The sequence below is a fragment of the Alligator mississippiensis genome, chromosome 4, assembly GCF_030867095.1.
Source record: "Alligator mississippiensis isolate rAllMis1 chromosome 4, rAllMis1, whole genome shotgun sequence".
NCBI classification, from domain to species: domain Eukaryota; kingdom Metazoa; phylum Chordata; order Crocodylia; family Alligatoridae; genus Alligator; species Alligator mississippiensis.
In genome coordinates, this window is record NC_081827.1 from 210,062,659 (window position 1) to 210,079,160 (window position 16,502).

Below are 16,502 nucleotides of genomic sequence, written 5' to 3' on the forward strand. Positions count from 1 at the left end.
GCTCTTGGTGGCGACACCTCTCTTGCAGCAACAACCTGCCTCTGTCTTCTCTTTGCAGCTGAAATCTCAAGGCCCCCTGCCTCCATTCCAGCACCCCGAGGCACAGACTCTGTCAGGTATGCCTCTAGGGGACAGGAATCAGAGGGGCATTTTGGGAAAGGGCAGAACTTGACATGTGACACACCTGCTATAAAAGTTGGACGCCACTGATCTAGTCCAACCCCTGCTCAAGGCAGGATCTTACCTAAGCCACCTGAAAGAAGTGTTTGTCTAACCTGTTCTTAAAACTGCATGACCAACCCTCATCCTTCTAAAAATATAAAAAACACCGTAACTTGCAATAGACTTGAGGACTTGTGGAAGATCAGTTGAGTATGAGCTTACAATGCAATAATGAGACTAAGAGGACTGATGCAATCTTTGGATGTAGAAATGGAAACATCAGGAGGTAGAGAGCTACCCATCTGTGTTTGACACTAGTGTGGCTGCTGCCAAAATACTACATCTTGTTCTGGCAACCACACTTTAAGATAGATTTTGGAAAAATAGAAGAAGTTGAGAAAAGAGCCCCATACTTTATAGAAGGACCTCAATCTATTTTGTTTCTCAAATAAAAGGTTACAGGTTAATCTCTGATTTGATGCATTCTTAAAGGGGGGAAAGAAATTTGTAATAAAGGATTCTTCAGTCTGTCGGACAAAGACAGAACAAGATCTAATGTCTGGAAGTTAAAACCATGAGACGGAATAAAGTGCAGTATTTTTACCATGAGGATAATTAACCATTGGAACAGCATATCAAGGGAGGTATTGGATTTTTTACTGCTAGAATTTGTAAACTCAAGATTGGATAGTTTTCTGTAAACTAGGTTAGCTACAGCTACTGGACTTCAAGCAAGAATTAATTGAGGAAAGTCCTATGCAGAGGTCTCACTAGATGAGGGGTGCTCAATCCCCAGTCCACAGAGCCAAATCTGGCTCCTGGTACCATGTCATCAAGCCCTCAGGCCTTCCATGGGGAGCCTGTCAGGCAATGGCTTGGTGCGCTAGATTGGGCACTCAGCTCTAGATGTGGATGCCAGGACCTGATCCCAGCACACAAAGCAACACAGGGCCCCAGGACCTGATCCTGGCATGTGGGGGCAGGCAGCAATGGCATGGAGCCCTGGCATCCAATCTGGGTGTTTGGACCTGATTATGGCATATGGGGTCCAGTCTGGCCTGCAGACCAGGCACACGCTATTCATCTGGGCTGTAGGGCCAAAATGTTGAGTGCCACTTCACTTGACAATTGTCGTTTCTGGTCTTACAGATTTATGAATTGGTTTCAGAGAGTACTTTTTTGTAGGTTTCTGTTTAAAGAATGAGGAAATTGAGAAAATTCTAAATCATACTAGGTCTTGGAAAAAGGTACAAGAAGAGAAAGAAGATCTAGAACAGTGCTCTCCAGTGCCAAACAGCCAGGGGCCACATGCCCTATAGGTTGCACCAGTGGAGGCCACACACCATGAAGGCAACACTAGTAGCGGCCATGGGCATGCAACCTGGGGGGGCCCAATGCAACCTCTTGTGGTGGGCATTCAGTGCGGCACCTTTAGATCTGTGCAGGATCCCCTGTGGCATGGTGCTACATGAGCGATCCGTACTGGTTCCCCTGGCACTGTAGTCTGTGCCTTACACTGCCTTACCCTCTGGGTCAGGGGCATGCAGTGGAAGCTAGGAGAAGGAGAGGAAGCAAAAGGGGCAGCAGCAGCCAGGTGGGAGCCCAGGAGCTACATATTACCCTGCAGGCCCACAGACAACCAGTTGGACGTTGATCTCTGGAGGAGAGATAGCACAAAGTGTGGCTTCTGATGGGGGAATGGGGTAGTATGAATTAAAAATCAGTACTGTAAGCGCAACATTAATTCTGAGGGAGTTTTTCTGGAAGATCCAACAGTTTTATTATGGATAATTCCATCTTGATACTCCCCAGATTTGCTCCCCTACCAGGAGGGTACATTCTCCAGCCCTAACTATGATTTCATAAAGAAAAAGAAATCATATCCATCACACTGCACTTTTCCCTGTCCCTTGTCTTAGACCATTGTTGGGCCTGTGCATCTAGATAAAAATAAACTAAGAAATAAATGTGTTGGGGGTTTTTTTGCAATTTAAAAAGTATCTTGTTTTAATAATGCATTTGCATCCTTAACCAGAACAGCCAATGTTAACTATTTCTGCCTTAAAATTAATTAGAGGGAGAAATAAATGGTCATAGTAGATGTTCTTGCCAGTTTGAAATTTCTACTCGTCATTTCCAAAAGTCCAATTTTGATAACTTGTATCTAAAAGTATCTGTAATAGATGATGCTGATTTTTTTTAAATCATTGCCAGACTGTCCTGAACTACAGCCATTGGTGGGATGTAAAACTACAACTGCTGAAAAGCAATTTTTTAAGTTGCCTGCATAAAGATTATTTTAGTTTTATATGTTCACTTGCGTCTGAAGACACTTGTACGTGTTATCATAATTCAGGATACTTTTAAATCTTAATTTTTTTTTAAATATTATTGTGAACCTAATATTCTTCCTTAAATAATCTGAATGTTTATTTTCTGCATATGTAAAATATAAATATATAAATAATTCATTTTTTATGCAGTACTATTATAAAACTAAGATATATTAGATGATTTTTATGCTTCTAATTGGGTTCAGATTTAGTCTTACAATTAAGGATGTCATGTGAAATGCTTCGAATTTAAGATTTAGTTTTACAGCTGATAGAGCTGATTTTAAATGTTTATATATTCATCAAAATGTTCTTTTAAAGAAATTTTTTAAACTGTTGACATTTTCAATTTTTTCTAGTCAAAAGTTGCATGCTTTTTGGACTTTATCTACATTTTACCAATAACTTTAAACATTATTTAAATGTTTATTCACATTTTTACATGAAAAGTGTTATGGCCATTTTATTAATTTTTTTGTTAAAGGTTCCATTGAAAACAAATTTTTCGTCAGTTGTTTGTAGATCTAACATTGGATCCACTTTTAATACTTTGGAATAAAAATAAGTTCTATATTATCAGAGTTTTGCAAAAGAGCAGGTTTTCATTTCTTAACCAGATCAAAAAACAAACTCATGTCTGGGTAAATTTTTAACTCAGAGTTACATGCAGAAGTTATGTATGTCTTAGTATGTTCACAGTGTTATATAAACATTATGAAGCCATTGTCCAACATAACTGGAAATATATTTTTCTTGAAGATGTCTTTTTTTGGATACAATGTAATTGGACTTGTATTTGGACAAGTGGAACCTTTTTGAATATCATTGCTGAAGTAGCAGCAACCATTATCCTAGTAATTTAAGGCTGCATGATAGTTTCTATTCTAAGCTTTCTAAAAATTTAACATTCCAGGCATAGGTTTTGTGTGGACTTACTGTGCCTGAAAATCCTGAATAAGAAAGTCCATTTTCAAGTTAAGACAAAGTGTAATTAAAATATTCTTGTCACAAATTCTAAAGAGAGTAGGAAATTTTGTCATCTTTTTGGAACAACCCTTTAGCTGAAATGACAGGAAAAATGAGATTTGGCATTGAACTAGCCTTCAGTGAGAAAAATGACTAGTATTATACTGGAGGAAATTGGGCTTGTTTTCACAATCTGACCAATTTATTAGCCTTTGAAAATTGTGTACTGAGCCCGTAAAACATGCTCATAAAATGTGTAGGCAAATATGGATTTTCTGAGCATATGTGCATGGCAAATTTAGCTACACTTGGGGGAAAAAGAATGTTATTGGATGTACTATAGCTACATGCATATAAAATCAGGTTTGTTTTAAATGTTTTGTTCCCCAAAGTGTGCATAAGTAAGGTTGTGCTGTTGATTGCGAAGAAATTGTATACTGTATAACTGCTGAATAATATTATTAAAAGGAATTCCTTGGAGGGAAGAGAATTTATTATATTAAAGTCTAAATCAATGAAAATATATTGAATCATTACAACAATGTAAATACCATATTAGGATGGAAAAATTGCAAGATATTGCATATGTATATCTAAAGTTGAAAAAAATATGATACTGTACTGAGTTTGAGAGAGGAGCCAGCTGGTCCTGAAACTTAACACTGCCTTATAATGAATATGCACAAGGAGTTAAGATGGTCCATACATACAGACAGCTTATTCTTTTATTCTGAACCTTCTATTTTTTTTATCTTTTATGAAAGTTTTAATGTATCATTTAGCAAATGAGCAATATATTGACTTGCCCTTTTTTTAGAAAGATATAATGTGTGATACCTATTGAATGTTATGACTAAATTAAGCTTTATAACGTTGGCTATTCATAGTCAGAGAGTGACTAATTAGAATTTATTGTGAGGCATGGAAGACTATACAAATCATTTCTGTAGATGGGTCAGCATAAAGTTAGGCTCACAGTTTGTGAGATTAGTAAAAGAAAATGTGTATATATAGCCTAAATAAATCTTACATACAAAGAACAAGTTGCAAATCACCATGCTCTAGAATGACAAAATCTGCAACAGTGCAAATGCTTCACAAATTAAAAAACAAAGAGGAAACATAGTAATAGTAGGTAGTGGTTATAGATGTTTGTATAATGGTATCAGTAGATACAGCCTTATGAGGTTTTGTCATGAACTGAAACATTTAAAAAAGGACAGTGTAGTTATTTTTTCTACTAAAGACCTTAGGTGCAACCATTGGACAGATGTCTTAGAATTTAATCTTTTTTATGCATTTGATACTCAGCTAAGTTACTTAAATTCACAGACCTATAGATGATTTGCCGGATTTGAGCATCAAGGCTAGTATTTGTTTGGCTAGTATTATCAGCCGTTTGCAAAGCCACTTCTTCATTTATAGTCAGCCTTAATCTTGTGAAACCATAGCCTCAAATACCTTCGACAAACAAAAAAAACCTGCTCCAGTCCTCTCCCTCTTGGGACCTAAGTGACATACAAAGGATTGCTCCCAAGTAATCTAGTGGTTTGTAAATTGGAATCACAAACCATTATAAAGAAGAAGACTCTTCCTTATTTAAAAAGAGAAAGGGAAAAGAGCTTCTTCTCCCCAAATTCCTATTTTATATTCAACTAATATATGGTATCTGGTATCTATTATTTGCTCTTACTAATAAGGCTTTAAATATAGCAAGTTCCAGGTATGTGGAAACATAGTGTATAGTCATAAAGAAAAGCTGGATTGCAGGAAAGAAGGGCATCCCCCAGGTTTTGGGGAGAGGGCAAAAGAATGAGTTTAAGGAAAAATACTTTGGTAACTCCTTTAAAAAAAAAAAAAAAGGATTATATAAATTCTGTTATGATGCTCTAATGCATTCATGCTTGGGAACGTAAAGAGACAATTTGGTAGGGAGGGAGCCTTTGGCTAAGTACAGACAGTCAAAAAACCCAAGGCTGAATCAATTCAGTCTTCACAGGTTAGTCTAAAGCAAGCTGCATAGATTGAACCAGTAAGCAAGTGAACAGACATTGACTTTTGATTCCAGAAATACAGCCACATGCCTGCAGTGGCCCAGGCCAGAAGCTGGGGACAGGCGCTAAAGCATGCCTCCCTACTCTGCTAAAGCAGACAGATTGAGCCAAGGCTAACCTGTCCTCCCTTCAAGAGGGTATTTGCAGAGGAGGTGCAAAACATCCCGGGATACTGGAGGATTGTGAGTTAACTCCCACAATGGGAAGGAGTGAGGCAGGGACAGGCACTGCCCAGCTGAGGCGGTGAATGTGACCCTGGGAGCGGCACAGATTTGTGTGTGGGGCAGAGGTGAGCTGCCTGCTGCGGACTTGGAGCCAGGGGCTATACTAGCCTCTTCCCGGTAAGGAGGCTGGGTTGGGCCTGGGCTCTGAACAGGCACGGGCAAGGCGGGTGGTAGCGGCACTAGGAGGGGTGGCTGTGGGGTGGGCTATAGCCACTCCAGAATTCCCTAGCACTGCCCCCACCCGCCCTGAGCACAGCCCTGGCCCAGCCCCTCTGCTGGGAAGAGGCTGGCACAGCCCCTGGCCCTGAGCCTGCAGCAAGTAGCCCACTCTTGCCCTACGCACAAATCCAGGGGGGGGCACATGCCCCCCATGGCTCCCCCGGGGATGGACACAGCAGCAGAGAGTGCCCCTTTTTCTATTCCTGCACAGCCCCTGGATGAGCTTCCTGTGGCTCTGTCCCACTCCCAGGGTCACATTCACCACCCTGGCTGGGCAGTGCCTGCCCCTGCCCCACTTCCTCCCTCATTGTGGGAAACTTAATTTTCCCCCCCCATACCCCTTCCCCCCCATACCCCTTCCCCCATAGACTTACTGATAGAAGCCTGCTCTCCAAGCTGCCTGGCTGCATTCCCATAAATCGGCTATCAGATCAGTATCAGCCAATATGGCTGGTTAATAATTAGCCATCAGTATCAGCCAAGAAAATCTTTATCGGTGCACTTCTAGTAATTTCTGTCCCTAGCCTTTATGTCTTACAGGTTGCCTTTGTCATCCTTTGAAAATTGGCCCAAATCTGGTGTTATAAGCCTCTGAAAATCTCAATATGCATATGCACATACAAGAAGTTTCTAATTTAGCATCTAGATTCTGCAAGGATTCCACCTGGAATGAATGTGCTCCATCCCCTCCCAGCACTTACCTGCTCACTGGACTGTACATGAACTGTTATCAGGGGGAAATTGAGTATGTTTTATATAGAAGGTACAAGGGATGATCAGGACTCTTATCTACGTTTCTTCCTCTGACACCTTGGGTGCTGCTATCATGTTAGGCATGGAAGTTGAGAACTAAGAATCCTCTACCCTGTGGTTTTATTGCTCCTGACCTGGTTGCCAGTGGAAGGAATGGCAGGATCAAATGGGAAAAGGAAGGAATCAGGGCTGGGAGTTAGATATGGGCAGAGGAGTTGTGTTGCAGAAGATCAGGGTTGCCAACCCAAAACATTTTTTTAGTGCAAACTTTTTACTAATAACCAAACTTTTTTACTGATGCATATTTTACTGAAATAAGTTTTGCATAACATAAATGTAACTCATCTGCCAGGCTCTGCCCTGCTGCCGTATCCCTGTCAAAAGGACTGGGTTCAGACATAGGGATGTGACACCAACTGTAATAAAAACATGAAAACATTTGGTTGTAAGTAAAACGTTTGCAATAAAACACAATTATTTGGTTTTGCTGCCTCAGTTTTATCCTGTGCTGCCTTTCCCTGGGGTCCCCTACACATCCCCACACCTTGATTCATGTGGCCACGCTGCCACCCCTCACCAGCCTTAACCCCTCCAGCCCTGCTCCATCTGTCCCAACACAGATCCCCAAAGAACCTCACCTGTGATCCATCAGTGTTACAGGCAGCCAACAGGACTCTAAAGCAGCAAAAGCATATGGCTGGAGAGGAAGGGGCTACAAAACACTGAGACGGAGACAAAGCTCCTTGCACAGTTCTGCACTCCCACTCAGACACCGGGTGGCACTGCTGTGCTCTGTGGCTAGGGACAGACATTCAAAAAACTGGAGCCTGAATTGATTCAGTCTTTGCATGTTAATCTAACCTGCCTAGATTGAGCCAATTTCCAGGTGAATAGACATTCACTGTTAATGAATACAGGCATGGCCAGCCCTGGCAATAGCTTGGAGTGAAGTGGCCAGGGAGTAGATTTAATTCCCCCTCCCTGTCCCACCAGCACAGACCCAAGCTGGAGCCCGCCTGGCACTCCCCACTTGCTGCTGCAGTGTTGGGGGTGGGAGTGTGGTCAGAGGCCAGCCAGCATGGCCCCCTGAGGCAGAGGGGCCAAGGAGGAGGCTTATTCCCTCCTGCACCTCCTCTGCCCCCAGGGGACTGAAGCTGGGGTCTGCCAGCCCCAACTGCTGCCACTCACTCCCTGTGCAGGGTGAGTGGTGGTATAAGCCCCCTCCTGCCCCCTTTTCCAGATGCTGGAAGGAGGGGGAAATAACCCCCCTTCTTGTTGGCTCCCCTAAGGGGGCAGTGCCAGCCAGCCTCTGGCTCTACCTCTGCCCCTGGAATGGTGAGGGGACAGGTCCTTTGATGGGGACAGCACCCCCTGTCATGGTGTCCAGGGAGTGCGAGTCTCTTTCCAGTGCGGGGAGGCTGCAGATGGGGAGTCAGAACTGCTGCAGACTGCATGGAGTGAGTGATGGCACCAGGGCTTGGAGGGGTGGCCATAGCCCCCCCAAACCTTCCCCAGTGCCATGACCACCACTTGCCCCACACAGTCTGTAGCAGCTTTCCCTTCCCTGCCTGCTCCCACAGTGCCCTCCCTGCCCCCCCACCAGGAAGAGGCTCATGCTCTGGGACACCATGAGATGGGCTGCAGTCCCTATCACGGTCACTCCCCCCCTTGCTACTCCGGTGGCAGGGCTGGTGGTGCAGCCAGAGGCGAGTTGGCATGTCCCCTTAGGCGATGGGGAAAGAGGAAAGTTATTCCCCCTTCTGCCCCTGGGGGACCACAGCTGGGTTCTGCCCATCCCTACTGCTGCTGCTGCCACTGGTCCCCTGCACGGGGTGATGGGCAGGATTGCGCCCTCTGCCAGATGCCGGAGGCAGGGAGGAATAGTCCCCCTCCCTCTCTCCTCACCTAGGGGGCCCTGCCAACCGGCCTCTGGCCACATCTCCACCCCCACCACTGGAGTGGCAAGGGGGGAGTGACCATGATGGGCAGCAGCCTGTGTCATGGTTTCCTGGAGCATGAGCCTCTTCCTGGCAGAGGGAGCCATGCTGCAGGGCAAAGAAAGCTACCACAGACTGTGTGGAGCAAGTGGCAGCCGTGGCACTAGGGGTTTTGGGAGGCTATAGCCACCCCTCCAAGCCTCAGTGCCACCGCTCATGCCACGCAGCGTGCGGCAGTTCTGACCCCCCACCTGCAGCATGGCCCCCCTGCTTGCACTCCCCAGACACCATGACAGGGGGTGCTGCTCTTGTCATGGTCCCTGCCCCCTTGCTACTCCAGCATCAGGGGCAGGGGTGCTGCCAGAGGCTGGCCAGCAGGGCCCCTTAGGCAAGGAGGCAGGGAGGGGCTTAATCCTCCCTTCCTCTGGCGTCTGGCAGAAGGAGCAGGGAGGGTGCTTATCCTGCCCCTTACTGCCAATGGGGAGCAAGCAGTAGTGGCGGCCGGGGCTGGCAGACCCCAGCTGCAGTCCCCTAGGGGAAGAGGAGGCAAAAGGGGAAATAACCCTCCCTCCCTCCTTCCCTCCCCCCTTTACCTCAAGGGACATGCTGGCCAGTGTCTGGCCAGGCCCCTGCCTCTGCCTGTCCCTACTCCAGCTAGGGAGCAGAGGGGTGGGGCCAGCCCTGCTCTGTTGGAACAGAGAGCACAGCCCAGCCCAGAGAGCATCATGAGATGCTGGAGGACTCTGGTTTACCTTAACCCAGGAGGGGGTCTAGGACAGAAGTTGCATAAACTGGCTTGAGCTCAATCAGTTAAGTCTGATACTACATTCAACCAGGTTTATCTCAAACCAGTTTCGGCCATTTTGAAACTGGTTTATGTGCACTCAACTTATGTTCTGTTACAGGTGTAAACCAGTTGCTCATCACTTAAATCAATTTATGTGTAACTTCTATCCCTAGCCTGTCTGTGCTTCAGCATTACACCCTGTTTTTTTCCAACCACAGAGCTTCCGTCAGCACTGACTGCTAAAAGTTTTTACAGGCAGCTCCAGATTTTTACAGATTTTATAGACAGGCTTTTTTAGCCTGATTTTTTTTTTCTGACTGTAAGTTAACAGACAGTTGGTAACCCTGCAGAAGACTAAGGGTGAGAAGAAAGTAGGGCAGAATCCAAAGTGTGCACAGCAATAGGAAGAAATGGGAAAAGAAGAGAAGGAGTTATGGAGGTAGATGGGAGCTGAGGTCCCCAAAAGCCACAGGGTAAGAATATGAGAGGGTAGAGTGGAGAAATGGAGATAGTGGAGAAGTGAGAAGCAGATAGAACTAGAGACTGTCTAGGGGCTCAGGGGCAGAGAGATGAATAATCCTTTGAAAACACTTCCCAATGGATCCTGGAATTGACCTCAGAAGTTCTCAGTCTCTGCATTCCTTTATTGCTACCATACAGAGACAATCACAGCCCACTCCCCAATTATTCCAGTAGAGGAGAGAGATATTCTGTGGTAGGGATCTATTTAGTAAATCTCAAGGTCTGAACTTTGTCAGTGGCCAAGCTTAGATTACATAAAATAGAATTTTTATTGTTTTATTGATAGAATTTTATTGTTATTTTATCGTTATAATTTTGTTTTTTCTTAAAAATTACAGTGTTCAATCAATAAAACTATGATAGAAGAACTTTAAGGTTGTGAAGGCAAGCACTGCAGTGAAAGTTAAGAGAAGGCAAATTGAAAACTACTTGTGTTTATGCTATTTAATATACATTATGATACAGGTTTTAATTACATAGCCACTTACTGATTTTTCTAATGTAGATCTGCCTGATTTTGCAACCTAAACATTCTTTTAGGATTATGCTTCAATGTAATAATGATATACCAGCAAGTATAAGGGATACCTGTTATCTATTTCTATCTTATCAATTTCTACATGGAATAGTCAGAAAATCCCTTACCCTGAGCAGTGTAGAGCTAAGGCCAATAACCAGCTTTATATAAATTTATCTTACATGGGCTAGTTTTAGATTAAGATTCATTATTTTAAACTACTTTTCAGATTTCAAACCTTTTTTATAATATCCGTAGCAAGAATGTGACCTTTCCCTGTTGGGTATTTTTTGTTTACCTTTTTATTAGTGTTCTCAAGATTTAATTTTCCAGGACTCAGTTTTTTTTCTATTAATTTCCATTAGTGTGACTCTAAATTATAGTTGAAAATAAATCCGTCTTTTAGGACTAGGGAAAAGGAAATTGATGACTAAGAAATATGTCAAAATATAAATATATATTTTGCCAAAGGATGGAAAGGAAAAATCAACATTCTTGTATACTTAAGTAAGCATATTCTTTTTTTACAGTTACAAAGAACTAAACGGGTGTATTCTAATAGTGTCCAGGTACTGTCTGGATGCAGATTTCTTTTGAAGGCTAGGTATTGAACTAGAAAATATATTATTTTCTTGATAGTTCAATGCAGTTTCAGTAAATGAAGTTTTAATAAAGTTTCTATGATTTTGTGTTTTTATTAGTGGATAAAGGAAGAGGAATGTAGAAGCTTGTTATGAAACCTAGTATTCTAGAAAATCATCTAATACACCCGTGAGCTATTCATTTGTTTGAACCATAGTTATCCGCAGCTCTTTGGAATAGGTATGCTCAGCTATTGTGAGTCAGGTTCAGCTGTACATTATTTCCTACTTACTATTTCCAAATACAACACTGTAGGGATACGTGTCCTAGCCAAAACTATGTGGGAAGAGGTGAAGCCCAGAATTTCAACACCCTAAGGAAGTATGCATGTTGTATGCCCACCCAATTTTCATATATCCTGCATTCATTTCCATTTCCACCTACTTCCAGATGAATGTTACAGCAACCTTTGCCAGCCCCTGCAACTTGCCTGCAATCATTCCCTCGCCCTGTGTACTTAAGGCTGTATTAGCCATGTGGGGAATGAGAGAGAACAAAAAAGGGCACTTTATTCATTTTAAGTATGTCAGAACTAAGGTCAGATACCTCAGCAGAGAGGAAAGAAAAAAACTCACAGATCAAGTCAGCAGTCAGGCAATTATTTTTAAATAGAGTGATGGCAGAGAGAAATTCCCACAAGTCATTTTGGCAGCAGTATTCAGAGTCTGGTTAACTGATCGCCACATGATTTGAACTGAACTACTTATGTGACCAACCTAGGAACCCCCTCTGCATTACAGCTACATCCAGACTACTCAGCTGCTAAATCCCAGCAGTAGCCGTGGGTGAAGCTTCTATATTGTACCTAAATGCACCTGAAATGAGTAGGTTTGAGGTGCAGTATATTTTACAAACCTTTTGAAGAATGTTACTCAAGAAGGAAAATCAGAAAATTGTACTCGAGCACCTTCGCTGTCTAAGCTTACATCAGTGGGCTGTTCCACTAGTAACATTTCCCTCACAAACCTATATGTGATATTCACCTTGGGAAAACGACTGACCACCACAGTCTGCTAGGTGTACGCAGCTTCAGTACAGCAGTCTTCACACTTAGGCTCATCTTTTTTGTTGTGCTCAGGCTGGTGAAGATTAAATATTGTTCCTTAATGAAACCCTGCTAAAGGAAATAAGGGGTTGCATTTTAGCCAGTTGGTCTAGCAGCCCTCTGCAGGATAGGGTCCTCTGACTCCGTGTTAAGTGTGGTGGTCAGCCACAGCTGCAAAAGTCGGATCCTCTAGTACAGGCAGCCCTCAGACTTAAGACACAATTGGTTCCTGAAAACCACATCTTAAGTCAAAGCGTCATAAGTCGGAGCCAATTCCCCCACAGGAACAGTGTTACAAATGGGGGATTGGTTCCTTTAAGACAGTGGATACAGCAGCCTGCAGCTGGTAAGTGAGTTCTGTTGTGTTGTGGTGGAAGTGGAAGGGGGAGGGAAAAGGCATGGGGGAGCAGATCAACTCCCCCCCCCCCCCCCGCAGTGAGGGAGGGGTTGGGGTTGGGGTTGGGGTTGGGGTTGGGGCAAGCACTGCCCAGCTGGGGCTGAGCAGGCACAGAGAAGGGGAGGCGGAGGTGGAGGCTCCTGTCACTGCGAGCTGCTTGTGTGGCCACTCGACCAGTGGTTTGCACCGCTGCCCTCACTGCTGGTCCAGGAGGGCATGGGAAGGCATGTGCCTCCAGATCTGCGTAGGGTGGGACAGGCGAGCCGGGGCTGCACTGCGGGCAGATGGCAGGGGCTTCGCTGGGCAGACAACGAATTTTTGGGCTCTGCTCCATGCCCATCACTGCCCAGCTGGGCAGGCAGTGGCAGGGCATGGGGGGGTTGTGTGCCCATGAATCGGGGCGAGGGGGGGGGCAGGCAGTGAAGCAGGAGCCATGGGAAGGCTGCAGCCACCAAAAAATTCACTGTCCGCCCACAGTGCAGCCCCAACCCCCCCGCTCCATGCAAATCCAGAGGCACATGCACCACTTGTCGAACGGCCACACAAGCAGGTCACAGCAGCAGGAGCCTCCACCTCCCCTCCTTCTCCTTGCGCCTGCCCAGCTCTGGCTAGGCAATGCTTGCCCAGCTCCAGCACCAGTCCATGAACACTGCATGCCCCCGGAGGCTGGGGGGGCATAGTGAGCTTCTGCAGGTGGTGGCGGCACTGTCGGTGGGCAGCTGGTGGGTAGCAAGCGCCAACCAGTGGTTGGCGACCACCTGCAGATGCTGCTGGCAGTGTTAGCAGTGCCTTTTCGTAAGGGGTGCACCGCCACGCTCAGGGGGTGCACACGCATCCACATGTACCCCTACACATCGCCAATGCCCCAGTCCTTCCCTCACCGCTGGTAGTGTTGATCTGCCCTCCTCCCCGCCCCTTCCCCCTCCACTTCCACCACAACACAACAGAGCACACTTACCAGCTGCAGGCTGCTGTATCTGCCATCGTAAAGACAAAACCCACATTGGAACAACGAAATGGTGTCAATTTATAAACGTCGTAAGTGACGTTTGTCACAGCTTGAAACATCATAAGTTGAGGACTGCCTGTACCCTAAACATTATGTAATCTGTTCCACCAGTGCAACATCTGATTTGGTAGCATTTTATACCCACTTTATCCTCATTTTGTGCTGATGCAAAGAGCTACACAGGGGGCAAGGCAGCAATAAATCCAGTCCTAGGCCTTTGGGTAGAAAGGGCAGCTTAAAGAGGCATGGACTTAGTCGCATACATTTAAAGTGCTGAGGGGAAAGAAAAAGCTAATACATGCAGTCAGTGGTATTTGTTTGATAAATATATTTTCATTTGACAAGCACAGAAAAATGTTGTTTTAAACAAAAAACCTCTGTGGCTCTAATAATCACATTAAGAGAACCAGAAGTAGGCTCAGCATTAATTTCAGTTGCTAGCCTCACTTAATAATTAACAAAATCATAGTTGTTTTCCTTAGCCTCTCCTAGTTTATCTTTTCACAGTATTTTTAAGCACAAAAATGTATTGCAATCTCTTCAGCTTTTAAATGGCAAAAAGATGCCATTTTGTAATGATGCATGACTCATTCATTGCTCATTATCTTCCTGCTGATATTTTTCCTTGAGCCAGCAAGAAAGTCTTACATGGGAGGAGGGAGAGCGAGTGAGTTGAGGAATACAGTACTTAAATACTATTGCTGTTTTTTCATTGGTTATCTGTCTTCTTAATGTAACCAGTCTAATCTACTGCTGACTGCTAAAGCCCACCCCTTCACCTCCCCCTTGCTAGACTGAGGTTAGCAGTGTGTCTGTTGCTAGATACTGACTATATGCAGTATGTGAGCATCTTTCATTCAAAATGGACATCAGTATGTTGAATAGGAAAGAGAGCTTTTAGAAATGCATGATTTGACTAAATAACGTGGCTTTCTAAATGGAAGAAGAGGCTCTGGGTTTTCTGATGTTAACACTGACTCCAGTTTTATTTCTATCCAGACCCTTAAGTTTTTTAAGCTCAAATTAGAGCCCTTTTAAAAACCAGAAACAAGAAGAATCTGTCTAGTTAAGTCAGTCTTTTTATAAGTGCAACATCATCATTAAGGTCATGTCTTTTTTCCGCATCACTTTAGGTTTCTGAAATGTTCATTTTTGGTTTTTGAATTTAGCTTGATCCACAGAGAGCACAAATCAATATAGGTTTTTGTTTCTCTTTTCTGTCAGTTTCAAAATGCCATCCAAAGAGTCTTGGTCAGGGCAAAAAGCTAATAGATCTGCAGTTCACAACTCAAAACAAGAGAGCCGTCAACAAGATTTATTGATAGCAGCCTTGGGAATGAAACTGGGTTCTCAAAAGTCATCTGTGACAATTTGGCAACCTCTTAAACTCTTTGCTTATTCGCAGTTGACATCACTTGTCAGAAGAGCAACTCTGAAAGAAAATGAACATATTCCAAAATATGAGAAGGTTCACAATTTCAAGGTAAGGAAAAAAGCCTACTTCTTTCTCTTTATATTTACAGAAACTGTTTTACTGCTCCTAAAATTGGTTCAGTATTGCAAGTGAGTAGTTAAAAAACAAACAAACAAACAAAAAACAAACAAACTTAAGCATCCCAGTTGAAATCTTGCTAGTTAAGGCAATTAGACATTCTGAAACATAAATTAGCAGTAAAGTCAGCTGTTGAATGTTTAAATTACATGTATTTGTTCTGATACTACTTACAGTATATAGGGGCACTATTAATTAAAAGTATTCATATACAGGGAGAGGAGGTGCTAGCAGTGAGATACTGTGGGAAAGTTCTCTCAATTCTAATTATTTTAGTTTAATTTTGATTTGTGTTGCAAGAATGTCAAAAAACCTTTGTTCAATATTTGCTTAGAGGATTAAACAGATCTCATTTCCGTTCATTGATGGTAAATAACTTTGGATATAAGAAGCATGTTCTGTTGCTTCTGGATTGAGCAGATGGTCTGCATTTCCCTTAGTTTCTGGCTTTTCTCCGATGTTAATGAATTGACCGTGATGAAAGGAGCACGGTTCACCATAGGACTGTTGAAGCTAGTGATACTAACTACAACTCTTCATTTGAATATCATTTACTTTCACTTTATATTGCTTCCAATTACTGTTTTAATGTGTGTTTATAAACTATATCCCACTTTCATCTGTTAAGTGATGTGTATCAATAAAAAATAAGTATATTATGTGTGTGCGTGTGTATGCTTATTATAAATAGTCTCCAAAGTCTGAGAAATTCACCTTATTGCAGCCAGATACATCACATAATATTCAGCTGTTATATTCAAGACTGTATAAGTAAATTGATTTTGCACAGAATATATTAAGGGATCACACCAACTAAAAGTGTCTGAAATACAGCCGTTCTCATATAAAATGCTTGTTTTTGTAATCTTATAGCAAGGGGGAAATTTTGACTATAATAATCTTGACTATAAGAACAAGAAACTCAGACATTCACTTGTATATTGTTTTCGAATTCCAATATACATAGTTACTTATATTTCTAATAATCAGATACTCTGATTTTATCAAACAAAGCTTCTTCTTTTCAAATTCATAGCATCACTAACATTTTAAACTGTATATGATCACAATCTGTTGTTTGACTTGGGTCCTCCAGTAAAGTATAAATCGAAACACCATGCATAGAAATATTATATAAAAATGTTTTTATATGAACACAGAATCATTCTGTTGTCAGTTAAATCAACAGTATGATTTCATAAGGTCCTGGGTTGTACAGTAATTTTTTGCATCTCAGACTTTTGCTTTATAATCTGAAAATAATCCCGGCACATGATGCTAGAAACTCTGTCAAACAGCAAGCTTTTCAGTGTTTCTTTCCTGTAAATCAGCAGGATCTGTCAAGTCTCCTGTATAGCTGGATCCTCTCAGCAGAGAATGCTT

General features: G+C 43.1%; 1 protein-coding gene across 6 annotated transcripts in view; it reads left to right on the forward strand.

Annotated features, from left to right (window-relative positions):
• CHN1 (chimerin 1) overlaps positions 1 to 16,502 on the forward strand; it is a 167,299-nt gene that overhangs the window by 114,912 nt on the left and 35,885 nt on the right. For 4 of the 6 annotated variants that reach the window (XM_059727269.1, XM_019480360.2, XM_019480362.2 and 1 more), the window contains exon 7: positions 14,973 to 15,050. The exons of the other annotated variants lie outside the window; for them this stretch is intronic. In XM_059727269.1, coding sequence (XP_059583252.1) covers positions 14,973 to 15,050 — 78 coding nt within the window. The remainder of the gene's footprint in view (positions 1 to 14,972; positions 15,051 to 16,502) is intronic. 6 annotated transcript variants of the gene reach the window in all.